Raw genomic sequence first — 26,108 nt, forward strand, 5'->3', positions numbered from 1 at the left:
TTTCTTACAGCTCTTAATAGTTGGGAGAAAAAATCCAAGAACCGATGTCTTCTCTTACAAAGATGATCGGACTCTTAACATGTACTACACGTAGAGGATTTAGGGTTTTGCATTTAATCACTTTAAACAAGTGCTATTGCTTACTGCCGAGGATAAAACCTGAACTTTTCAGATTTTAATGGTCATCTTGTACTGTCTAAGGTAAAGCTGGTCTTCAGCCACCTGCATTATTTAAAGCTTTTGTTAGCGAGTCCAAAAGACAGATTCTCACAATGGGTTTCAAGGTTGCACTAGAATTTTCTGTGACTGAGATAAATGAATGCTATCATCTCTTAGCAAGGCCCTGTTTATACTGAAGTTTAAGCAGCTGCCTCAGCACTAAGTGGCGTATCCGTGCTCGAAGCCTTTGAAGGTGCTATTTAATGCCCTACATATTATTTAACGAGCCATGTTGCGTGGCATCATTCAGTAACGTTTGAGGAGTTGATTGGATCATCAGGATAACTGAAGAGACAAAAGGGTGTTTCTACTGCTAAGTCATCTTGAGTTGGCATTGACCCAGTTTCATATCAAACAGTGATGCAACTCTGTATCCCTTTCATTTTCTTTTCAAGCAACCAATAGGCAGCGCTGCCTGTCTAGAATTAAAGCACGCAGCCTTTTGGTAGTGCTTAGCTGGCATTGTGCATGGTGGTTAGATGTAGATATTGACAGGATTTAAGATGTACCTGATATTTTGTGACTGCTTTTGCAGAGCCAGTTCTAGTTTTATAGGATATGTTAGTAACACATGAGTCCATCCAGGTCAGTGTGAGTCCAATTACAAGCCAAGATATGGAGGTGATATGTCAGTGTTTTTGTGATAGATGATGTTGAAGGCATCTGAGAAGATGGAAACTGGATCAACTTTCAAAGCTGTGCCAAAAAGAAAAACCCATGTAATTAGTCATTGAATTCATAGGTCTTCATCAATGTCATAGCTATAGTTATTAACAGTTTGCAGTTGGATGTTAACAAGAGATACTGGCTTTGAAAACTTTTTTAGAAGGTAAGTGTTTTGAGGATCTCAGAGTGATCAGTTGTCTTCTGTATATGATAAAGACTTCAATGTTTTGTCAGTGGTAGGATATCATATCCATCACCAGCTTCCTTTGTTGGAAGATGCGTAAGTTTTGACAGGTTTCTTCAACTGTTCCCAGAAAGGCCATCTGTGCCCCCAAACCCAATGACTTAAAACTAAAAATACCAATAAAGCTTGTTTGTACCATGTTGCTCATATTTTGAAATTAAGATGTTTTCTATCTACTTCAACATAACACTGTTCATCTAAGTGCAAAATATGACAAATGAAATTGTTCCTTGGCAGCAGCTCAGTATGTAAGGTAGAAAACTTCCTTCAGTCAGGACTTGGCTGATGATCTGCTTCTAAAGAAAGTGTCTTGTCCACTGTGTATGGTGGTTTTCTCGTTAATATCTCTTCCTTTTGCTTCACCAGATTACTCACTAAACAAAGGCAGGACACTGAAGAAGTTGTGTGAAAAGTCTCTGTTACTGGCTGTAGAATTATTACATACAAGCTGAGAGAGATTGGCTGTCTGGTGCAGGGAAGTTATGCTAGGTCAGAAGATTACTGGTGTTCAAGAATGAAGTCCACGTTACTGTAGGAGAATTATGATCAAATTCTTTATATCTGTACATAAATTGTGAGAAATACTTCACGTTAAATTCTTTAAAGTAAATTGGCTTGTTCCATCTTAAAAATGAAACTTCCTATTTTATTTTTTCATCATCTTTTAATAGGAACTGTGTGCTTTGCTAAGTGGTAAGACAAATGGAATTTTTACAAGACATATATATACAACAGATCTGATCTTAAAGAAGTTTTCTTCATCTGTGAACCTGCTGTCATGAAAGACAACGGAGATTGTCACTAATTTTGCTGCCTTTACTCTTTTTTCTACAGGTGGTCTCCCAGATAAGAAGTTTGAGGTAGATAAACGAGCCATGAATCTCGGGGATTTTAATGACATAATGAGAAAGGATCGATCTGGGTTCCGTCCACCTAATTCCAAAGACATGGGAACTACAGATAGTGGGCCTTATTTTGAGAAGGTGAGAGAAATATCTTTAGATAAATTAAATTCAGCCTCTGTGTTTGAGGTCCCAGTTTTTATCCTGTTCCTCTGGAAGTGCTAAAAATTCAACAACCTTGGATGAACTCAACAGTAAAAGGTGTGAGGGAGTTACGTTTGTAGAATGAATGTGTTTATAAAACAGGTGTCAGGTATGCACAGGCAAACTAGATTATCTAATTAGAATAATGCTTTTTATTCTAGAACAGACTTCTCTTTACATGGAGAGAAAGAAATTATTTTGTTTTTCTTGGAAGGGTGAATGACTGGTAGCAATGAAATTCATTACAGGTTTCATCACAATGATTCTTATGGCTACTGATTACAATCATCTACTGTAAAAAAAAAAAGTTTAGATCAAAGTAAACATAAGTAATCACAGTCTTCCAAATTTTTTCCTGCTTTCATGTCTGTGATTTATTGGAAACACCCTTTCTAAATTCTGTAACCCCTTTTGCTGTATGTCCATGTACTGTGAGCTTCTGTATGACATCTGTTTCTCTGTGACATCTGTTACATGTTATGGTAGCATTTCTTTCATATTCTTGTCTATTTTAAGTAGAAGCTTTCACTGTTGTTATCAAATATTAATTGCTTCACATTATGAATTGGACAGTGTCCAATAGATTCAAAATGTTATTATTTTTTTAAAATACAGTTTATCACATGTAAAATGGAAAAGGTTTAAAAATTCTGTAGGCGTGTTAGTGTCTGAATTTTTTTTTTTAAACTCCTCCATTTTGGTATAACAGGCCAAAAACAGTTTAGTCAACTCCCTCTGGTGGCCCATTTAATAAATACCACGAGTAGAGCTAATGCTTTCTGAACATAGATGGTGTTTGCAGGTGTGTGGTAACATTAGGAATTAATTCAAGATTTGTTTCTGTAGTGGTAATAGCCACTGTCGGAAGCGAACCTTCTTACTCAAAATATATTTTTAAAAAGAAAAAGGATTTTTTAGGGATTTATTGAGCATTTCCTTGGACCAAAATCTGAATTGTCAAATGATAATTTGAGTTGGAAGTGTTGTCCTTGTAATTGCTATTACAAATTAACTTTGCTTCTTCCTAGTCACTCACCGTCCCTCTTTCTCTCCTCTTGCGTTCTGTTGCTTCACTAACCAACTCCTGCTGTTGGCTAACTGCTGCTTCAGCTGACTTTGCCTTTCTCCAATCAAGATGGGTGCCTTGGGGATGAGGCTCCCTGCTCTCCCTTCTCCCCTTCTCCCAGCTACAAGCTGTCTCCCTCTGGTTCCACACTATCCAACGTCGGCCTTGGGGCAATCGGCTCAGGGCTCAGTCCCCAAAACTTCGCTGCTAGACAAGTAAGCAGGCCACCTTATAAGATGCATTGTTATATGGCTGCAACCTGGGCTTAATCCCGGTTAGCTGGTTGCTTGCATTTCTTTTCCTACCAAATAAATACAGTTAATGGAAATTTCAGCGATACCCGGACATTGAGAATCGATCCGCTTTGGTTGCTGTCATCAAAATGTATTCCTTCTGCTTTTGTTGGCCTCTTACTTCCTGAAGCACAGTGCAGCAGCAGACAGATTTGCTTTTCAGAAGTCATGAAGTTAATGGAGAGCTATCTACTCTAATTGATGTTTTAAAATCTAGTTAGAGGCTGGTGGTTTGCCCCACCATCCCCCAACACTGAATTTTTTCCAGCCTCCAACCCAGTGACCTCGTATGCAGGAATGTGCCTTGAAAAATTTGCGTTTGCCTGATGCCTCCTCCCCTCCCCACAGGCCATGGGAAGAACTGATTTAGCAGCCTTGGAAAATGGTTGAAGTAGTGATGTTTTCATTCTGTATATGGAGGAATGATGGGGAAGAAAGCAAGTTGTTAACTGTAGTTGAGAATAATTCCTGGCTTTTATGTTTCGCACCATACTAGGAGAAAATGCTGCAGGAATGCTAGGAAATGAAAGGACAGAACCAAAGTATTACACCTGGACTAGCTTATGTAGGCACATGCTTGACATGATGGCGTTTCTTTGTGTTGTCTCTCTGTTTCTGTGTGACACAATAAGTGTTGAACATCAGATTAAGTCCAAAATTTGTAGGCAAGTTCCCGAATTGAGTGTACAGAGCTCCACGGAGCTTTAGAGAAGGCTGAAAGTGTAGCAGCAGCAGCAGCAGACCTCTCAAAAACTTTAATACGTAGTTGAATCCAGTGAGTCCTTTCTGAATCCTTTTGTCTCTTAGACAAACAATACGTATATATCCTATCCTCTTACATGCTTAATGACACCCTGAGCTGCTTCTGAAAGGCAAGCTCTCTTAAGGCAATAAGATGTGATGGAGGTGAATGAGCAATCCATAACGCTGCCGGTACAGAAGCAGAATGAGAGAATTGTGTTTGAGCAAAAAGATAGTGAAGGATGCCCGGTATTACAGTGGAAGGGAGGCAAATTGTATAATATTCTGGCATGTAAGGGAAGGAAGGGTTTTGGAGAAGACGTGGAAGATCTCAAATTTAAAGAAAGGTGAATTATGCTGGGGGCAGTGATGTTGGCATGGAGAAGAAGATACTGGTGGCTGAGGGCTGGAAAACGGGCAGTTTAGACGCCCTGGTATGTGGCAGAAGCAGGTATGGATCGAAGAGGTCTTGGTATACGGGGGCAGATGGGAATTGCTGAAGGTCTTGAAAAGGAAAGGACAGGATCATGGCATGGGAGGACCTTTTGGAGTATCAGAGAGAAATACATCAGCTTCAGCTTTTAGAAGCAACAGCACGCAACTGTAAGCGTAGGAGACTGTCTGTTACATCTCCTGTGGCTCTTTGTCAGAAGATGTTAGAAAAAGGCAGTCTGCTCAGAGGCTAAAATAATGGAACACAACTATGAATTTTCTTCAATTTTTTTTTTTTTGTGCAGTAGGGTTTATTATTACGTAAGTTCCTTAAAAAACAGTAAATAGTTCTCATTAAAAAAAAAAAAACAAGTATTCTTAGGAAAAAAAATGACTAGGAGGAAAAACAAAAACATTTTTTCACATTTGAAAGTTTACAAAAATAGGGGAAAAAAATCCCAATCCAGAATCCTGAAGTTTTCACACTGAAAGAAATTTTTAATGGAAGTTTTGAATTCTAATATGTTAGCGAAAGGCCTGCAGAGGAAGTAATAGACTTAGGAGAGATGCCTTGACAACCTAGTCTGACCAAGTACCTGACTTTTCTAAGACAGTGGCCAAAAATTCTCGTTGACGCAGTCTCACCATACTTCTAAGCTAGTGGAATGTTTTTTTTTAGCGTGTTGTTTGTACTCACAGTTTCCATTTCCCAACATGTAAAATGCAAAACAGCAAACACAAGCTTTGTCATGTGCTTTGAAATACACGGATGAACATGACTGCTCAGCGTAGAGGAGAAAGAGCCTGCATCTTGAAAACGTAGTGCAGCAGCCTTAATGCAGGTGGAATGTTACTGAGCGAGGGCAAGCATCTCAGCAATTCATAGGATACTCTGTTTAAGTCAGTACTTGCCGCATTATTTATACATAGTTAATAGCATAGAAATCCATTATCCTGAAGAATTCCTCTTCTCACTACTGCTTTGATTTTATAGGGTGGCAATCATGGTTTGTTTGGAAACAGCACAGCACAATCGAGGGGCATGCACACACCAGTGCAGCCACTAAATCCTTCCCCCAATATCCGGGCGCAAGTGCCTCCCCAATTTCTTTCTCCCCAGGTAAGGAATTTATAGTAACTGGTTACTTGTAAAGAAAAGAAAAGGAGGAAAAAAAAAAAAAAAAAAGCTACAGCCTCCAGACCACATCATTGAGGAGACTTATACGTATGTCTTAGTCTTGACTTGATGTTAAGAAATAAACAGCATAGATAAAAAAAAAAAAATAAAAAAATCTTAAGGACTTTGGACCGTGAATTTTAAAATTCATCCAGAGATTGAATTTTGCAGAAGGATTAGCCTTCTTTCTCTCATTCCGAGGCAGTTGTAAATGCTCACTACCAGTATTCTTAAATCTGAGTGGATTCAGAAATCTTGTCTTACATAGGCATTTGCAAAGTATTTAAAAGTAAAATACTCGTGTGAAAGCTGAAAGTTACTCTGAAGTGAGACAGTTGGCTTAATTTTTTTTTCGAGCAGTTTTGTCCTGTGCTTCGTGTCCCCCTGAATAAGAGGCCTGATGAAGGGCTACGTGTTGCATTTACTTTGCAGAACTCTTTAAGACCTCAGGCTCTCCAACTGCACAAGTTTACCTTTTGCTTTGCACTTGGTGAAGACTTTTGGAGTTTCTCTCGAATACTCTACTTGTGTAACTCTCAAACACGCAGGGAGAAACGGGGGGATTCTTCTCCACCTACTCCTGTCTTTTACTATAGCTTATCCAGCATACACAGAGATTAACTCTTTCTGTGAGGCACTGTTTCTTTGCTACAGTGACTGCCTGAATGCCTTTCTTTTCCCTTGTCAAGCAGTACATTTTTAATGTGATAATGCAGTACTGTGATTACTGGTTAGCTGCGTATATATCAGGATTTTAATCTAGTGCAGTCTCTAGCAACTGATTGGTTTGGGGAGGAACTTTTGTGTGTGTGTGTGTCTGCATCTGCACATGTAATATTGTATATTGTCAATCAAGTGAAAAATTCACTCTGCTCAAGCCATAGATTATGTACGTTTAAATGTGATGTGTTAAGAAATCTGTAATGTCTTTCCCAGAACACCACTTAAGATTGGTGTCCTACCTATTCCTTTATACAAATATTCCCACTCTATCATCTTGTCTCGTAGCGGTGCATTTCTTGAGGATGTGTAATTGATTTTCGTGCAGGTTTCGGCCTCCATGCTCAAGCAGTTCCCCAACAGTGGCTTGAATCCAGGTCTTTTCAATATGGGGCCCCAGCTTTCTCCGCAACAGATTGCCATGCTGAGCCAGCTTCCACAGATTCCTCAGTTTCAATTAGTAAGTAGCTAGTAATCTTGTGAGACAGACGGTTTACAAATTGTCTGCTGCTTTCTTTTTACGTTTGTTCTAATTCTGTTTCCTTCTAATGATCTTGTGTTATTTTTTGTACAAATATTCCCTGCTTGTTGTACATGAAAATAGTCCTGTTAGGGGTCAGTGGGTAATCCAGACAGGCTTGTGTAATTACTGTGAATGTTGCAGTGGGATGGTAATGATTCTCAGCAATGTCTTTGTATTACAGAAAGCAGTTGTTTGTTGATTTTCTTCAGACTTAGAGTCTCAGCAATAGTACTAGTAATACTGTTGCATGATGTGAAGTTAGAAACAATTAACAAATGTACTATTAACAAATGTACTATTCTTCTAAAGCTTTCATTAGTAATTTTATTTCATTGTGAGGAATGAGAAACAGTTCACCTTTACGTACATTGTGAGTAAAGCATTTGCAGTTGAGCAGCTCCTGGCAGTTGCATTTCACTTGAAGAACCCTGAATTTCCACCCTTCCCCCCCACTTCTCTTGTAGGCATGTCAGCTCCTCCTTCAGCAGCAGCAGCAGCAGCAGCTGTTACAGAGCCAGAGGAAGTTATCTCAAGCTGTGCGACAACAGCAGGAGCAACAGGTGGGGCACTGCTTCTGTCAATCACGTGAAGCATAAAGCGTGCTAGCACTGGACTTGCCAGAGAGCATGGTCCTTTGAATCTCTTTTGAGTTGCTTCAGTATCATGCCTGGTTTTTTGCTTTCATTTGCAGATTGCTCGTATGGTGAGTGCCCTCCAGCAGCAGCAGCAGAGGCAGCCTGGTATGAAGCATTCACCATCCCACCCTGTTGGGCCTAAGCCGCATATAGACAGCATGGTACCCAATCCCTTGAATGTGGGTCTCTCAGATTTACAGACCAAAGGGCAAATACCTGGATACGGTTCAGGTAAGTGCTCCCGTGAAACAAGTAATTAATGTATAAGCGCTAGAGCAAAGGTTACAAGAAATGTCAGCTCTTGATAAAATTGCATTGCTTTTCATTATAAGAGAAGAATACAAACCTCATGTCGAAATGTATCTTAGAGGCATGCTGACTTAACCGACCTATTTTCAAAGTTCCTTTCAAATATTTCATTTGCTGTGCTTGAATTTTGAATTTTTGATTGCAGTGCCGCCTGATTTAAGGGTGTTTAAAACAAAAAGAGCAACTGATAATGGCTTCCGTTTGTTTGTTTCACAGGCTTTGGCTCAAGTGGCATGGATTATGGCATGGTGGGAGGGAAAGAAGCTGGAACAGAATCCCGCTTTAAACAGTGGACTATGATGGAAGGGCTGCCCTCTGTGGCTTCTCAAGATGCCAATATGCACAAAAATGGTGAGAGGGGATTGGTTATTTTGAGAGTACTCTTTAAGTAGCATCTCACCAGAGGTGAAATAACTCAGGTGAAACTGCTTAAAGGTAGTTAACATCTTAGCTCATCAGTATGCATCTTAACTTTTTTTGGTTTTGGTATTCCATATTCTCATAAAGACCCCAACCTTTCCTGAGTGCAAGTGTCTCTTTTTAATATTTCAGGTGCAATAGTGCCCCCTGGAAAGGCTCGCGGAGGGTCGCCCTACAACCAGTTTGACATAATTCAGGGCGACCCACTAGGTGGCCATGCAGGCCCTGCTGGTGATAGTTGGTTACCTGCCAAATCTCCACCGACGAACAAGATCGGAAGCAAATCCAGCAACGCCAGCTGGCCTCCAGGTATTACACGAGGGCAGGGGCTGTGCCCCAGCTTTACGGTTGATGTGCTGGGACCTTTCTTCATCTTACGTAAATAACCGCTATAAGGAAAACATTTGTTTGGTGAATCGCATTTTTTAAAAACAAAAATGTTGAGTTTCCAGTAAAAAACGGCAAAGCTAAATAGGAACTAACTGATGAATTGCCTGAATAGTCTTTTCTGTAGTTTTGTGACTTTACATTTCAGGAAATTTTCATGAGAGCACCTGTCCACAAAATACATAACATCAGCTCCCTCCTTGTATTCATTCCTTTCTTGTGTTGTGTTAGGATGAAAAAAAAAGGGTTTAAAGATCAGATTGATCTGGAATCAGAAAGCAAAAGTTAAAAATCTACCTTTTTGTGATGATGGGAACAGAATTTTCCTGTCCTGACCTTTTTTAATTTGAGGATGCTTGAACTTTTCATCTCAGGAGTGGTTTATAAATATGATCCACTGTGGAGCACAAGGCTTCTTTTGCCAGCAGTATTGGTACAAAATGTGTGTGCTGTGCTGTTTGTGGTTCATATTTTCTCGTGCTGCGTAAAGGATAGAAGTACTGCCATATTTCAGTAGTTCTCAACAATCTTGTGGCTTTTGTAGAAGTTTCTTTCTTTTTGGGTTACAGTCGGCAGTAGCATATTCTTAAAAGTCATCTAGAGTTTCACTGGCAGAAATTTCTGTCCACCAGAAAACTCAATATCTAGGAAAAATATGTATGTACTTAAACAAGCACATAATCTTCTGTGAAACAGTCGCTAAACCCAGACTGGTGTCCTTGAAGTTGCATGGATTAATCACCAGTGTTGTTCAGCAAACAGCAGATGCTTTGATTTTCTCTGTCTGGAATACTCTTACATTCCAGGAAAACATTCCTTGCTGCAAATTATCTGCTGTGTACCCGCTCAAGCACAAAGAAATAAAGGTGCAGGTGCATCTCATGGGTAAACCAGTAGGACAGACCTTGCATCAGCAAGACTGGGAGTCTGTGCAACAGATAGACAACAGCAGGAAGCCTACACAAAGTAATTAGAAATCGTAGTGTCTAACTACGGCAAGAAAAATATTTTCTGATGAGGCAGAAGAGATTTAAAGAAATAGCTATCTCAGTAAAGTCTGTGCACCCACAATGTTTCATACTCTCTGAACTGGCTAACTGTTCCAGACCAACTTTTTAAAGACTTTGCTTAACTTGATTTTCAGTCTTGCCAGTTTTCAGAAGTCTTTACAAAAACAAGACTCAGACTCATCTCTTACCTTGTCTTCAGCCATTCCAGTTCCTAAGCTGTGTTCATGGATATTTTATTTTGGAACAGAGACGCTGAGTGTGACGTGACTCATTTGTGACTAGACCTGAGAATCTGCTTTGGGTGGTCCTTAAGCATAAGGTGGTGCTTCAGGGGACTGCAGTATTTTGTCAGTAGCTGAACAGATTCCTTTCTTGGTGTGGAGCTAGTTGATCATATTAGGAATTTTGATAGCTGTTAGCCTAGATTATGTTGTAGAGTTACAGAAGATTAGGAGCTGATGACTGACATCTACAAAATCATGAAGGCAGTGGGTAAGATAAACACAGAGTTTTAATTCTGAAATGCTGCGGTGTTAGAACTCCTGTGTAAATGGTGGAACTAAGATAGAGGATATTTCTTACGTTTTCACTGAGGTTCTCCTGACAGTGCAGTATCGCAATCTAATACTGCCCTTCCTGTGACAACTTTTTGAACCAGTAGTATCAAGTTTTCATCTAATAGACATGAGAGTCATAGTCTTGACTATGCTGTTACATACAAATAGTCAAAGGAATGCTGTATGCACTTCCACCTACAGTTATTGACCTGTGTTCAGTCACTAGAGATAATGCCATGGGAGGAAATATGCAACAGATTTTAATTAAGAGAAGTCTGATCTTGTGAGGAACAGTGTAGAAGACTTGTATCCTCTAAAATATTGTCCAGAATTAATTCCAGTAAATGGCATTCTCCTCTCTGCATCTAACTCTTTTTTCCCCTCCTGTCGCAGAGTTCCAACCAGGAGTGCCATGGAAAGGTATACAAAACATTGACCCTGAATCGGACCCCTATGTGACCCCTGGAAGTGTGCTGGGGGGGACAGCCACATCTCCCATTGTAGATACTGACCACCAACTTCTGCGGGACAACACCACAGGTAAAATGTCGTGCTGATATCCAAGAATATTCTAACGTGCCTGTCAGAACACAATTAAGTCTACTGCATTTGACTAAGCAGGAAGCCTGTGTGCCTGTGCATCGTGTCTGTATATCACGTAAAAGGTCGGCATTGATACAAATTGTGGCTTTTTTGAGATTTAACAGGATAACAGAAACTCTAAAACTGGCCTACTCTTCTCTTTCTCTCTCCTTCTCCCTTTGATAGGGTCTAATTCTTCCCTCAACACCTCGCTGCCTTCACCTGGTGCCTGGCCCTACAGTGCCTCTGACAATTCCTTCACCAACGTTCATAGCACTTCAGGTATGCGGGCTCCAAAATTAACCTGGACAAAAGATTTTCCACTTATTAACTAGTTTCTCCTCCTTATTCCACCTTGAATATTGAGCTTTTCAGTGACTGCTGGGGAGGTTTGGAAATAAAAATTCAAGTGGATGATTATCGTTTTCCTTCTGCTGATAAAACATTCTGTTGTAGTTGCTTTAAAAAAATTGACTGAAAGACACTTGCCCGTTTCCTGGTACAAAAATTCCTGGTTACACAGGTTAAAGGATCGCAGTGAGCAGTAGATGTAAAAGAAAAAAACTCACATATGATCCATTGACATATGTAAAGGGGGACTATCCTGTTTATTTTTAAATACCTCCTCCTGTATGTATGAGGTAAGGAAGTAGAGTAATAAGGCAGGTGACTTTATTCGTCTTAACTTTAGAATATTGGGGTGCTGTGAAGAGAACACTTTTCCCTCACCTTTTATAACACTCATCGTTCCCTGAAACCTGGAGACAGAACATTTTTAAAGGACTAAAGGTCTTAGTCAGAGGTCTTTTGATGGTTGGCCTGTAAACAGTAATTTAGATGTCTGCCTCAGATTCTTGGTAAGGCCTACAAAGCTTTCTTGCAAAAAAGGGTCTCTGCATGCACTTCTGAGTAGGAAACTGGAAATTATCATTTCAGATAAGTAATTGAGATTTTGAGGTGCTTGTAAATACTGGAGTTTTCTTTTGAGACATCCTTGTCTTTGATAACTACGTAAAACTGAAGAATTGTGTGCAGATACCAGCAGTGGTGAACGTGGCTGAGAGCTGCATCTGGCCAGGACTGTATGATTTTTCCATCTTACGGGATAACAGCTGTGTTCATATGTTAACTTGACATCTTCACAAAGCCAGCTGAAAATCACACTTGCCCCTCAAGAAAAACAGTGTTCCTGGTGCCAGTTTGTGGCATGACTTTGGTTTGAAGCAGTATCTGTGTATGCAGCATTCCAATGACAAAAAATATCTCTTTCATAGCCTGGGAAATGGAATGGCATGTATCAGCTCTTTACCTCTGCTTAATGTTGTCTAGCACATAAGGAAACCCAAGAGATTGGAGGGAAAAAACATTACTGAAGTTGTAGCTGAATTGAAGAAACCAGACCTCTATCTGGCATAAATCCATAAATCTCCACAAGTTGTTAAACTACACACCAGTGTTAAACAGATGGAAAGTGGGTCATCGGAATCAGGGATTTGGAATTTACAAATCTATAAAACAAACTTGGCCAAGTGAAACAGGGTTTTTTAAGCACTTTTGTATACTTTCCTAGGTTAGAGCTTGAAACCTGCTTACTGCTGACAGTTACTGTCACTGAAATGTGGTGATCTAAATGTAGAGGGAAGCATGCTTTTACTTCTCGCTGTAAATGTGATGGTCTTGAGTCCCAAACGTATTATTTTGTGACATCCTGTCATGTTGTAAATCTGGATTTTTATCCGTTGTTTCAAATCAGTAATTTACTACCTTTTGTTAGTAAATAGAGCTTAATGCGTGTATTTGCACCCACACAAATGAATTCTGATGAAGATAATTGGCACAAGTGCCTTTACTCCTAGATTGCTTTGTCTGTGCTTGCTGCTTCTGATTGCAGAGCAAGGAAAAAGGAAATTACTTGAACAATTTTGACGTCCATTTGTTTCTTTTTACTGGGTGATAAATGTCTCTTGGTGTTGGGAGGTATGGGAGAATTTACACTCCACCTTGTTAAGGACAAGCGTTTAGGAAAAGCTCCCACATATCCATAACTTAATGATGTTTTAGGGAGTCTTTTAATTTTTTTCATTGGACTTTATTGAAGTGTGTTAGGGATACTCACTGGTGGTGATCTCCTAATAGGTATTGTGTAATGTTTTCTCGTATAAATGTCAGGATTGTTTAAAAGTCCAGTTGTCACACAGCACAATGACCTTCACGTGCTGTCATTGTTCTGACTTTATAATGAAATCTGTTTCATGAGAAAGCTTTGATCTTATAAGAAGACATCTTTAGGAGGTAGCATTAGCTTAGTAGACCAGGAGCAGTAAGTAGTTATTTCAGGTCTCTGCAGGTTTAGGGCCTGAAGAAAGTTCAGTTTTAATATAAGTCAGTAGTGCCCAAACTTGTAAGAAATGCTCGTGTTCTCAAAAGAAATACAGTACAGACATAAATATTGCTGTTAGTTGTTAATGACTGAATATACTGTTGCTAGTTACATTAACACAAATAATCTAGGATTTTGTTGTTGTTGTTAGAGTATATAAAATAAGCAAAGATTAACTATGGCATGGCTTTTTTTTTGTTATGGCAATTTTCAACTGTTTTTATGGTTCTGTGTTTTGTGCTTATCTGTGATTAAAATTGCAGTCAGAGGGTTTACAGTAATAGTATAGTCGAAGGCTAGTTGAATCTGTTATGTTTCTCTAATACATGCCTTTTATTTTCATCTTCTAGCAAAATTCAGTGATTACAAATCAACATGGTCCCCAGATCCCATAGGACACAATCCCACTCATCTCTCCAACAAGATGTGGAAAAACCATATTTCCTCAAGGAACACTACAGGGCTGCCCCGCCCGCCTCCTGGCCTGACCAACCCCAAACCATCATCTCCATGGAACAGCACAGCACCCCGATCGGTCAGGGGCTGGGGGGCACAGGACTCAAGGCTTGCCTCTGGTGAGAAGAATCACCTGATAGCACCATTGATCAGACCTGAGGAGTGTACGTTTTACAGCACTAATGATTTGGAGGAAAGAAAGTTGCAGTTGCCTGGTAAAAGGAAAAAAAAAAAGTTCCTTCTTGAAATGGAAATTTCATGTCAGTGATTGGGATGGTGGGGGGAGAATCCCAGGTCCCGCTGCAGGGGATGAGTTGGAGGTGGTCTCAGAGCTGCAAGGAGGGAATTCCTATTGCATGGGGCCTTTCAAGCCTTGAAGGCATTGGTTAAGTGCTGTCTGTGAATGGGAAACTCCTAGAAGATAAACTCCAGTAAAAAGTAAATCATGATGTGAAATGTGAGGAAAGATGTGGTTTTTCTTTCCAGGACTAAAGATTAGGCTTCATATGTTAGCAGGGCTGATAATCTTGAGTTTGTCTGAGACCAAAAGACCTGACTGTAAAGAAAAAAGGATTTTCGTTGTATCCAGTCTTTTTTGATTCCTCTCTCTTCTGTTTGCAGCATCTACTTGGAGTGATGGTAGCTCAGTTCGTCCTAGTTACTGGCTGGTTCTTCACAATCTCACTCCACAGGTATTTTCTGTTACTGTCTTTGGCAACTTACTTGCTTTGCGAAGACACCAATTTGTGGATTCTTCAGCTGTTTCTCTGTGAATAAGATCTAAAAAAATCAAATCTGTCAGCATACGTAAGAATTGTTTCTACTAAACAGTAGTCTGATGAATTTTTCAATTGCAGTCTCTTCGTTTAACTTGAAGATGTTCAGCATTTGCTACATGACTGACTTAGCCTTTCCTTACCTAGAGTTTCAAGAAATTATTGGAACAGAAAGATGTTTTTCTTAGAAGTGAGGATAAGTTGCATGACCATAATGTGGAATGGTTTATAGCAGCTAAAGAGACTGTTTCTTTGGGGTGTTGTAAGAATGCTGGTGTAACTGCCAGTTTTCGCTTTGGTGTTTCCATAGTAAAACCACAGAATGTTTCCAGCACTCCTGCCAAAAGCAGTCTCGTTAGGTTATTCCTGCAAAAGTATTCTCAGAACTCTTCCATTCAAAATGAATTTTGTGGAGATCCTGGTTTCAGCGATCCCAATTAGTCTCTCTATTCAAGGCTTAGGAAAAGCTTGTGTGATTATCAGCAGCGCCCTGAGGTCTAGACAGAGAGTTCCCTGTTCAGCGGGGTAATTTACCACGCTTCTAGTGCAGTTTAAGATGACATCAATGTGAAAGGAAAGAGAGTCTCCTTCAGATCACCCCAACTGGCAAGCTACACTCCTTTCATAGGAAAGTCTGTTTTCCTTAGGAAACAGCAGTGGTGTGACGAAGAGGCACAAGTCTAAGTCCCCGCCCTGTGCAGGGTAGTTTACTGCTTTAGTAATGGTTTAATGGAAGAAAAATATTTTTGAAGGCATTGGATTAATAAAAAGGAGAAGGTAGGTTATAGTTGTTCATAACAAATCTTCTTTTTGTTGTTGGTCAAGTACACTGGAGAGGAGGAAGTGTAAAGATTAAGGTGATTTCAGAGACAGTACCTTCAGTTTCTTTTTTAATCTTGCCCACATTTATACCCACATAAAACTTTCTTTTCCTGAAAAGAGGGAGGGGGGAGAGGAAGAATGTAATAACACTTCCTTAAGTATCTGCACATACGGATCCCATTTGTGTGTGCATGTTCCTGTGGCATACCAGGAATGGAATCTGTCTGTACAGAGCACCTTGGAGAACAGCAGTTACTGGAGGTAAGAAGCTGTTATGCTGCAGGAAGGAATGCAGGCAACAACTGCTGTGAAAACATTAGTTCAGGAGGAATGAACATTGCTGGGTTTGGCAGAAAGACCACTGTCTGTTTCTGTGACTTCATGTTTAATAACCACAAAGACAAAAAATGCACCAAAAGAAAAGTAAAAAAGACCCTTGTTACAGAGGTGAGATTTCAAATTTTGCAAAACTGGTTGGTGTAAATTCTACTGTAATCAGAGTGCTGGAGGCTTAACAAATTCTGCTTCTTTGGTCCAAGTCCTAATGGGTGGAGAAACGCAACTTGCATGTAATCGCTGGAAAACATGTCAGATTGTCGCATGAAGCAAAGTAATTGTGAGAGCTTGAAGTCACTGTAATTGTGAGAACTTGAGGCATACAGAAATGCTGTTTGAAAATTAAATCCTCTCACCTTTGCGTACTTTTTTACTTCCAGCTGCTTTCCCGTGAGATCAGTTATCTTTAAACTACTTGTGACTGCTGAGTTTAAAGTGCATTTGATGAAATAGTTACAAATGTCCCTTTTACCCTGGCTGTTCTTCCTCAGATCGATGGGTCAACCTTGAGGACGATCTGCATGCAGCACGGCCCACTGCTGACATTCCATCTGAACCTGACCCAGGGCACCGCCCTCATCCGATACAACACCAAACAGGAGGCGGCCAAGGCCCAGACTGCACTGCACATGTGAGCAAATCCCAGTGGCCTTTCTTTGTTACCACATTAGTCATGAACACCAAATGTCTCTCCACTGCTGTGCTTTGGAAACTCATTCCAAGAGCGCTTCTTTGAAGGGGATCTTTCATTCATGAATAGAAGATGAGAAACAAAGCTGCCTTCCATTTATGTCGTTTTAATTGTTGGCACAAACCTGTAAATACAGAACCAGGAAGGTGCAAATAGGGTGGAATTGTGACCAGTACGCGAATTACTGTACACTTTGGGCTATTTTATGAAGCCTTGTGAATGACTTCAGATGAAAATCATTCTTCCATATGTAACCCAAATGTGCGGGAACCTGCTAAAGTTTTGAGATAAACCTGAAATAGCTTTTGTGAAAGGCTGCAGGTCTTACGTTTCCTGTTACCTAAGCCTTTTGGAATTGACTGTGGCTCTGTTAAGTTCGGAAAATGTGAGAGGTCTTGAGACTATTTTTGGGGGGTGGTGGTAATAAGCACTAAAATTCACTGAAATCGTGTAAGCGAGGCTAATCTTATCTTGAACTTCCTGGGCTTTTCAGCCTTTTCTTGCTCTATGCTATTTGAAAGGTGGCATATGTGCATTTCCCATTTCAGCTACACTGCGTATGTACTTTCATTGTCCTCGCATTTATCTTCAGGGCCTTAGCTTAAATTTAGAATGCTTTTGTTGCAGGCCTAACAATAGAGAATTTGATTTTTGCCCCGTATCAAATGGCTGACATTTTCTGTGCTCTTTCCATTGTGGCGAGCTGCTTTCTGCTTTGGTTTTGTCACCTGATAGCGTTCTTTCCGTGCCTTCTGAATCCCTACCCTGAACTTCCAGCTTTGTCTAATTATTTTTTTCTCCCACCTGTCTTTCTAGGTGTGTGTTGGGAAACACTACCATCCTGGCTGAGTTTGCCACAGACGAAGAGGTTAGTCGCTTTCTGGCACAAGCTCAGCCCCCTACACCTGCAGCAACCCCAAGTGCACCCACGGCAGGCTGGCAATCCCTGGAGACGGGACAGAACCAGACAGATCCAGTTGGACCTGCTTTGAATCTCTTTGGTGGGTCAACAGGGCTTGGGCAGTGGAGCAGTGGTGGCGGCGGCGGCAGCAGTGGGGGCGATCTCACTGGCGCTTCATTGTGGGGGCCCCCAAACTATTCTTCAAGCTTGTGGGGGGTCCCGAGCGTAGAGGATCCACACAGAATGGGCAGCCCTGCTCCCTTACTACCTGGAGACCTTCTGGGAGGAGGGTCGGATTCAATCTGAACTTAGAACTTTCAACTCTGACCTCGTGACCTTTTTTGGAACAGCAGCAGCACTAACTTGACCTTTTCGTTTTTTTCAACTTGCAATAAATACATTTATAAAAGGAAAAAAGAAAACGGAGAGAGAAAAAAAGGTGGGTCATTGACAGACTGTCTGAGCACATAGTTGCCTCCCTTATATAACTTCAGTTTTTTCGTTTGGAATATGAATCCAAAAAGAGAACATATCACTCTTGAAATACTTGAATCATGAACGCCAACTTAGAAAGACAATGTGAAGCAAGTACACATACCATTTAAATCTAAACACAAAAAATTAAAAAAATTAGTTTCTAGTTTTTCACTTTTTCATGTTATACGGAAGTTGTTGCTAAGAAACATATATACTGAAAAAATAGCTTTTTAACTTTGTTTGCACTGGGTGTGTTTCCGTCCTTAGGTCTACCATGTTGGGTTGGGGCAGGGGTGGGATTCAAAAGAAAAAACGGGGGGGGGGGGAGGGAGGGGAAGACTTGACGGAGCCTCACTTTAAAAACAAAAAAACAAAATAATAATTAAAAAAATTTAAAAAATGAAAAAAATCAACAAAAAAAACAAAACAGAAAACAAAACAAAAAAACCAACACTTTGTGATTGGCTGGTTGATAAGTACCAGTGTGTTCTGGCACATGTAACTGCCCACGTGTGCTTGTTTCTGTGTGAGTGCGTGTGCACATGTTCGTGTGTGTGCATTTTTTCTCTCTATATATAATCTTGAAACGCTGCATTGCTGATGGTCTACGGGCTGGCTGGCCATCTGCGTGTCTTGCTTCAGAAAACAAGACAAGCACGGTGGAGTCCCTGTGGCTGAAGCAGAATCCAGTTGGGCTGGATTAAAATTTGTCAGTAGGTTTTTTTAAATTCATTTTAGCAGGGTGCTATCTCAAGTTTGCAGATCATACTGAGTGGGTAGTCGCTTCCTAGCCCTTGTTCTAACCCTGTGGTAGAGCGGAACACTGCCATATCCAAAGGATTTGGTGAGAGGGGAGCCAATGTTGTCTTTTGAGTAGCAGTGTATTTATTTATTTATGTCTGCATGTGGGGTTTTTGTACTGAGTGAACCCTAGAATGTTTGTTATATAATGCAAGCCATTTTTTTTTTCTTCAGAAGAGGGGAGGAAAGAAGTCATTGCCATTTTTTGTGTGACAAAGACGAATGTTCTTATTCAGTCTCTTGCAAGCTTCAGTACCTTGAAAAAAAAAAGACGAGCGTTTGTTTTTCTCCCCTGAATGCATAGACAAGCACCCACATTCATTCGCAAAGAATCCATCAAAACCCTGAAAGTCCAGCCCAACCAAATTAGCCTTTTAACTGATTCACTGCTTGTGTTAACACTGACAAAAATGAAATCGTGTCAGCAAATCGCTGGCCGGCCTGCCTCATCTCCTGAAAGCACATGCAGCTAACTCCTTTCTGCGTCTTCACGGTGAGCGTTACCTGTGCCAGGCCTTGGTGTATTACAACGCCAGACCATCACTGACAGAAACGTTTACTTACGAATGTTCTTAAACCAGTGTGTACTTCAAACGTTTCCTTTTGTTTCTCTGTGTTGTGTTTTTTCCTGTGTACGTGGTTTTGCTTAGGGAGGTATATAACTAGCAAAGACTTTTTTTTTTTTTAAAGTATTGCACCTTTTTTTTTTTTTTTTTTTTTGTTTTTACTTTTTCTGTACTGTTGCTTTTTAATTTCTGTATTTAAGGAAAGGTTTGGGTTTTTTTTTTGTTTTAGCATCAGTGTAAGTAGTACTCTGGGCAGGATAGGGGTAACCTATATAATCCACAGTGATAGCCAGTGTGTGCGTGCATGTGTGCGCCGGGAACAAAACTTCCAAGACTGCTTGTTGGGAGGCGAGTTGCAGCAGCCTTGAAGGAGCATCCCTTTACACGAAGCCAGAAGTCTTTAGGAGGGGGGACTGGGAAAAAAGGGAAGAGAGATGCCGGTACTTTTTCCGTAAGCGCTAGCAGTCCCGCGCGGCGTTGTCTAGCTGTCATACTGTGTAACGAAGTGCCGACGTTGAGTACCAGCAGATACCTGTCCATTCCAACCCTCAGCGGGAGCAGTTCTCCGTTTTCATTGCCTGTCCGGGGGGGGAGGATAGGGGAGCCTCTTTCTTCAGCGTTTCATTGAAGGATACAACAGTGTCTAATACATTTAACTCTTCAGCTGGGTGGGGAGAAGCGAAAGCAGATGGGGGTGAGGTTAGGGGTGTGTGTGTGCGTGCGTGTGCCTGTGCTGGGGCGGGGGGAAGGCCTAGGGAGTTCCGTGGCTTTTTTTGGATTCGCCCTCTCTGTGTAAACCCAATGTCACGAGGAAGGCTGACTGAGGGAAATGCTGCATTCACACATGCCCGTAGATTCGTGTGCAAAGTGTTACGTGACAAAAAAAAAAAAAAGTATGAGTAGGTTCGTATTCGCTTAGTAAACTGGAGCGTGCAGCATACTCCGGCCCCGTTTGGATATACTTTCCTATCACGTCTCCTCCTTCAGCCCAGCGTGCACAAAGCAGCAAAAACCTTCTCTTCCAGCTCCCGCTAGCTCGCTGCCCCTCGCCTGCACGCATCCGCAAAGCTTCGCTTCCGATAGCCTCCGCTTGAAGCCCAGAGCAGGTGTCGAGCAGCCCAGTGCCAGCAGCACTTCCTAGCGAAGCGCCGTGGGCCCGAGGTGAGCAAGTGCCCGTCCTCGCCCGCGGTTTGCTCTCCGTGCTGGCTCATTGCTGTGCTCCACCCTCACTTCTCTCTCCCGGCCTGCCCTAAGGTCCCTTTTCCTGCACTTTGGGTTAGTTGAGTTCCTCGCGATAACTACGGTGAAAGCCGGGTGCTAGAGCCCCTCTTGTTTACAAGACGTAATGAGGGATTTGAAATATTTAAAATAAAAAAAAAGAAAAAAAAGAAAAAAAAAAAAAGCTAAATTGTTCTTCCATTCTAAGCTTAAAGGGAAAAAAAAATTAAAACGTACAAAAAAAAAAAAGACCAAAAAGTGCATATATATATTTTAGATGAAGACTAACTCTGGGAGCATTTAACAGTGTTTTTGTTTTTATTTTAACATTTTATTTTCCTGCTTTAAATTTGCAAGCATTCTCAGGAATTCTAGGGTAGGAAGCCAGTTTTTTGAAGATGGTTTATTTAACCTTATCCTAGATAGATGGCTGTTTCTTGTTGATAAACTTTTTCAAGTTCCTGAATCTTCAAAATGTTTGAAAGTTTTTACTTTAAAATAAAAATGCTAAAAAAAATTAATAAAAAGAAAAAGTAAAAAAAAAAAAAAAAAAAAGTAAAAAAAAAATATCTCCAAATGTTACTGTCAAGCGGGGGATCAAGGGTTTGAGAGACTGTCTGAGTTCAAATAACGTCAAAACTTCTCAAGATCAGCAACAGCAAGCCGTTGTGGTCTGACGGTGGGGGAGAAGGAGGGTTCCCGTTCGCAGTGCCGCGTCGCTCACGCGGACGCACGCAGTTGCATGGAGAAGAGAAGTGCGTGAATGGAAATCTTATCACTTTGTTCCCTTTCGATTGAAACTAAACTATTCTTCCAAGCACCTTTTTCAAAGCGAAACTGTAAGCCGAGCAGAAGATGCAGTGTAGTTTAGCCGAAAGAGTCCTCGGTCAGGGGCAGCAGCAGGAAATAACACGATGGTGCTTCTTTAAACCACTTGTGAGTAGTGCTAAAGAAAACCAGTGCTGACAGAAAACCCAAGAATGAAGTAGTTGGAGCCTGCCTGTACAGCAAAGGCAGGCGATGCGGGAAAACTCCAATGAAACATCCCATAGAAATCGATTCCCCGTTTTCAGCTCTTCGCTCAGTTTTATTGCCCACTTGGAGATTTGCTGCTTGCTTTTCTTCACCCCCAGCCCGCCCCCCTGCCCCGATCTTTCTGGTTAGTTTTCCAGGAGGGGAAAAGCTGTTAAACCTCCTGCCTTCCCCCTGTTGCTGCTGGCTGTCAGGGCGTTCGGTCTTGATCCTGAGAGCCCGGTGCTGGGCCGGCTGCCTTCTGGCCCCCAGCCCCGAGGCTCGGGGGCTCTCGCTCCGCCTGATGTGGCCAGGCTGGAACCACAAAAACCGCGCTAGTGCCTTTTTCCACGCACCCGCATGCCCTACGGTAGGGGAAAGGGAGGGAAGGCGAGGCAGTGTAGAGTTGCTTAATGGAAATGTACCTGCTTTTAAAGAGAAAAGAAAAAAAAAAAAGAAGCATGCTGCGTAAGCAGGTCGTGCGCCGAGTTACGTAACAGTAGTTAGGATTACTGTTTAAAAAAAAAAAAAGTCAGATGCCAAATTTCTGTCCTCTCCGTATCAGTTGCCCAGTGGTTTCGTGTTGTGCTCTGTGTGCATATGAGTGTAGACGTCTGTGTCGATTCCAACGCATCAACTAATCTGGAGGAAAAAATAAATAAATGTATGGCAGGCCAGTAGAGGGGCGTTCATTTGGGAGTTGAAGATTATTTTTAGTTTTATTTTGTGATTTTTAAGGAGAGCAAATGAGCTTTTTTTTTTTTTTTTTTTTTTAAGCTAGAGGCTGTGTTTTCATCAAACCGGTGGTGTCCTAAAAAAGCAGAAATGTAGGATTTTGTCAAAAAGAGCCCAGGAGCTTGGCAGTCACTTGGAAGTGAATTGTGACTGCTGAGGGGTTGCAGCCTGGAGCCTCGGTCACCTGCTGGGGCCAAACCTCCTGCCATGCAGCACTCTGCTCCTCCGTGCCCTAAAGGCACAGGCCTGCGAATGATGGTGACCATCTCCCCAGTGATAGTTTTCCCGAATTGTTACAGCAAAGCCACGTTAATCTTACTGCTTTCCAGCTACAGGTGACAGTTCTTTTCCTCTCCAAATTACGTGTAGCTAACAGGGACGTTGCGGCTCAGTCCTGGCATCCCTAACCTCGGCCAAGGATTTCTGAGCACCCTGCTAACCAGGCTTAGTATTTTTTTAATTTTCTGAAGCTACAGAGAACACTATCATTCTGTTCCTGGTATTGGTTCTCAAGATTGCATAGTTCAGATATACTTTGCAGGTGGTTTCAGATTTCCTGCTTGTTTTGTTTTGAATCCTTCAGTGCTCCATCTTAGCAGTCTTTTAAACAAGTACCCATTTGGCACCGGCCTCCTGGCTTACCCCCCAGCCTGCAGCGTGCATCAAGCTGGGGCTTTTTTAACAGGCTTGACGTTTCCTCACTCCGTTTGACAATTTCATTTTAGCCATGATAACAAAGCCTAGCAAGCAAAAAAACATACATGTAAAGAGGAGCGGGTGCAGCTCAGCAACTTGTGTTGAGACCTCGGACACTTATTTTGGAAAGCAGGTTTGGTATGCACGTCGGAAGACTTGCCAGCTTTTTCCAATGTTTTTGTACTTCCCTGGACACTTGGCCAGCAGTCTTGAGAGTGGTTGTTTTTTTTTGTTGCTGTTTTTTTCCAATCGCAGGCTGTCAGGGTTTTCTTACAGGTTTTTTATTTTGCTTCAGGTTAAGTGGTGTGCGTAGTGAGCAAGAATATTAAACCAAGCGCGTTTTTCCTTTGCAATATAAACAAGATGTTTTCAACAAACTGGCTGGGATAACCACCTCAGAGATGAAATAACAACGGAACCTTTATATTAAGTTGTCTTTTTTTTTTTTTTTTTTTTTTTTTTTAACCTACCATTAACTTCTAAACATTTAGTCTTTTGAACTTTTTCCCTCATCTTTCCCTTCCTAAAAATGCTGCCACATCTTCCACTGTTTGTCTTGATAGTGCACCCAAGTAGTACTGTAGGGGGGTTGTTTTGTTGCTTCGTTCTTTAATTATGTTTACCTTTAAGGCTTCTAAATTTGTTCGTGCGTATTCTTTTCCTTTTGACTTTAGGAGGAGTACTGTATGTGTTTTCTGAGATACCCAATTTTGGTCAAGTCTAGTCTGGGAAACTGGGAGTGATCCTCCTGTAAATGAGTCCCACTGACCTGAAACGAGCGTGCGCTGCTCAAGGAAGGGCTCTTTGTGCAAGTAAACCTTAGCTGGACCAGGGTCCAGGTAGCAGCTGAGGACCTGTTACATTTCCAAAGCAGCAAAGGGATCAGTCTTGTGTATCTCGCCTTCACTGTAGCTCCTGTGACCTTACCATCCAGGTTGCTCAAGTGGATTGAAGTGCTGGTTTTGTGGCAGATGGTTAGCATCTCAGGGTGTGGGTCCTGATGGAGTAGAAGGTGATTTTTCTTCTCCCTGAAGAGGAGAGGTTCTCCAGGAGCCCCCTGGTTCCCCCCAGGAGCAGCTTTCTTATCTGTAAGTGTGTGCGTGTATTTGTGGGCAGGAAAGTAATCCCGAGAAAGCTAAGTTGAAATGAATTCAGAAAAAAAAACAAAAGCTGTTGAAATGCAACTTTGGTCCTGAATCTGAAACAACATATGCAGAATCTGTTGCTGTGACTAAATTGATTTTTTTGCACAAAATACCATTTCAGTTTTATACCGTTTATCTGCTACAGTTTTGCAATGTCAGAAACCTTATTGCCTGATGCTGTTAGATCATATCAGTCATTCCTGCTGTGATCAAAACGCAGATGTCTGAAGTCCAAATCTTCTTCCTTTTCCTTCACCTCCCTTACGAGGCTTCTCAGTGGGGCAGAAGGGTGTTAGCAGTAATGGGGGAAAACGCGTAAAGCTTCCCTGGCGTTGACAAACTCCGCTTCCCTGCTGTGCTGAATTCACATCCCAACCTAAAATGCAAACCCTGAACGATGCTGGAGTGGAGCTGTTGGTTGGCCTAGACGGCAGGAGCCTAACAGGAGATCTTTAGCAGTCCTGCTAGTTCGTGTCCCTCACGATGTTTTCCCCGAGTGTCCTGTCCCTGTAAATACCAGTGTTGATGAATTTTACCAAAGTTCCCCCGCAGTAGGTGATAGGAAACAGCCAGGTCCATCCCGTAGTGACTCTCCAAGCAGAGCTTTGTCTCCAGTAGGAGCCAAGGGTCCGTCTGTCTGCACTGCTGTGAAAACTGAGTCAGGGTCCTGTTAAAATAGAGCTCTGTTTCGTGGTGTACGTGGAACTTTAAACCTTGTGCTGCAGTGACTAGAGCTTCTAATCCTTCTGTGAAAAGTGAGTTAAGGTTTCATCTACGATACAAAAAAAGCACCACAGCTCCTGAGGGTGTGGAGCCTGTTGTTAAAACTCATCAGGCCCAGCTTCACCCGTGGCACGCAGCAGCCAACATCCCTCCGCTTCCACGGTTGGCGTGCGCGTTTTCATTGAGCTATGCAGGGAAGTTTCTCTCCAAAAATCCCCCGGGATCCTGCGCTATGTGAGCAAGCTCCTCACGAATCAAGTGCCCTCTGCAAAGAGCCATTTCCACCCCGTGTGCGCGTGTGGCAGTCGGGACTGGCGACATTCAGCAGCGGTAGGGCTCCTGGTAACTAAAGAGGGTTTTGTGACTTGACTCCGACAGCCCTTCCGTACCTGAACACAGAGCACTCCAGGGAAGGGGGGGAGAGGGACAAATGCGTTGTGCCAGCCAGCATGAAGTATTTTTGCAGCAAACACTCTTGACTGTGGTGGACAGAGGGGAAGGGAAGAGCTGGGAGAAGTTTGCCTGGGTGCGCAGTACGAGGAGGCGGTGCGTGGCGAGAAACATTTCCTTGAGCACAAAGCCTCACCTTGGGTGTCAGTGTGCGTTGTCGCCTTCACAGAGCTCATTTCTTCAAGTTTTTAATCTGTTTTTGTTTGTTTGTTTGTTTGTTTTCTTAAACTGAGACAAAGTGGAAGCTTCAGTCAGAGCAGGTTGCACAGCTTGCTAGAGTAGCTATTTTATGACATGGTTATGATATTACGTGCTTGCTTTCCCCTCCCTCTCCCTGCCAGATACGGCTCACCCTTTCTATATAAGGCGTCAAGTGTGGGTTTTTTTGTTTTGTTCTGGGGATGCGTGGAGAAAGAAGCAAAATGAAGTGAAAAATGCAAGCCAAGGTAGAACAGCCTTACTTTAGGGGGGTAGCCTTACAACAGAGCTTTATAGTGAGTGTGCTGTATTCCAAAATATGTAAGCCAAAAACAAAAAAAAAAGCATTCATTTATGCAAAAAAAAAATTAAAAAGAGGTGTTGGAAGACTTCTTTAATATGTACCTTCTAAAGGTAGCGTAAGGTCTCACCAAGTGATACGTTATTGTGATACTTCTTGCTGGGTCAGTAGGGACGGGTCGGGGTATAAGCGCTTAATGTTTTCCTCCTTCTGTGTTTTTACAAGCAGTAAGTTAAATGTGGTATTTATGAATGTGCCTTTGTGAGTATAGTGACTAATTGAGGAGACCGCTGGGGCTGGAGGGGAGACAATGGTCAATTTATTCTTTCAAGAGGTCAGACGTTGAGATTCCAGCCCACTGGTCCCTTTTTTTTTGGCAAGCAGCATCCTTGGGCTGG

At 41.8% G+C, this 26,108-nt stretch overlaps 1 protein-coding gene across 17 annotated transcripts in view; it reads left to right on the top strand.

Annotated features, from left to right (window-relative positions):
* Nucleotides 1-18,147, top strand: part of TNRC6B (trinucleotide repeat containing adaptor 6B) — a 127,148-nt gene extending 109,001 nt beyond the window's left edge. For 10 of the 17 annotated variants that reach the window (XM_084298618.1, XM_084298609.1, XM_084298620.1 and 7 more), the window contains 13 exons: nucleotides 1,964-2,112; nucleotides 5,702-5,827; nucleotides 6,933-7,064; nucleotides 7,592-7,687; nucleotides 7,819-7,993; nucleotides 8,288-8,422; nucleotides 8,624-8,800; nucleotides 10,839-10,985; nucleotides 11,214-11,309; nucleotides 13,758-14,078; nucleotides 14,485-14,555; nucleotides 16,289-16,428; nucleotides 17,305-18,147. In XM_084298618.1, coding sequence (XP_084154744.1) covers nucleotides 1,964-2,112; nucleotides 5,702-5,827; nucleotides 6,933-7,064; nucleotides 7,592-7,687; nucleotides 7,819-7,993; nucleotides 8,288-8,422; nucleotides 8,624-8,800; nucleotides 10,839-10,985; nucleotides 11,214-11,309; nucleotides 13,758-14,078; nucleotides 14,485-14,555; nucleotides 16,289-16,428; nucleotides 17,305-17,695 — 2,156 coding nt within the window. In that variant the 3' untranslated portion in view covers nucleotides 17,696-18,147. The remainder of the gene's footprint in view (nucleotides 1-1,963; nucleotides 2,113-5,701; nucleotides 5,828-6,932; nucleotides 7,065-7,591; nucleotides 7,688-7,818; nucleotides 7,994-8,287; nucleotides 8,423-8,623; nucleotides 8,801-10,838; nucleotides 10,986-11,213; nucleotides 11,310-13,757; nucleotides 14,079-14,484; nucleotides 14,556-16,288; nucleotides 16,429-17,304) is intronic. The other 7 variants (XM_084298624.1, XM_084298612.1, XM_084298617.1 and 4 more) reach the window with 3 other exon arrangements.
* The last annotated feature ends 7,961 nt before the right edge of the window (nucleotides 18,148-26,108 follow it).

The sequence above is a fragment of the Netta rufina genome (genome assembly GCF_964035555.1).
Source record: "Netta rufina genome assembly, chromosome: 1".
NCBI classification, from domain to species: Eukaryota; Metazoa; Chordata; class Aves; order Anseriformes; family Anatidae; genus Netta; species Netta rufina.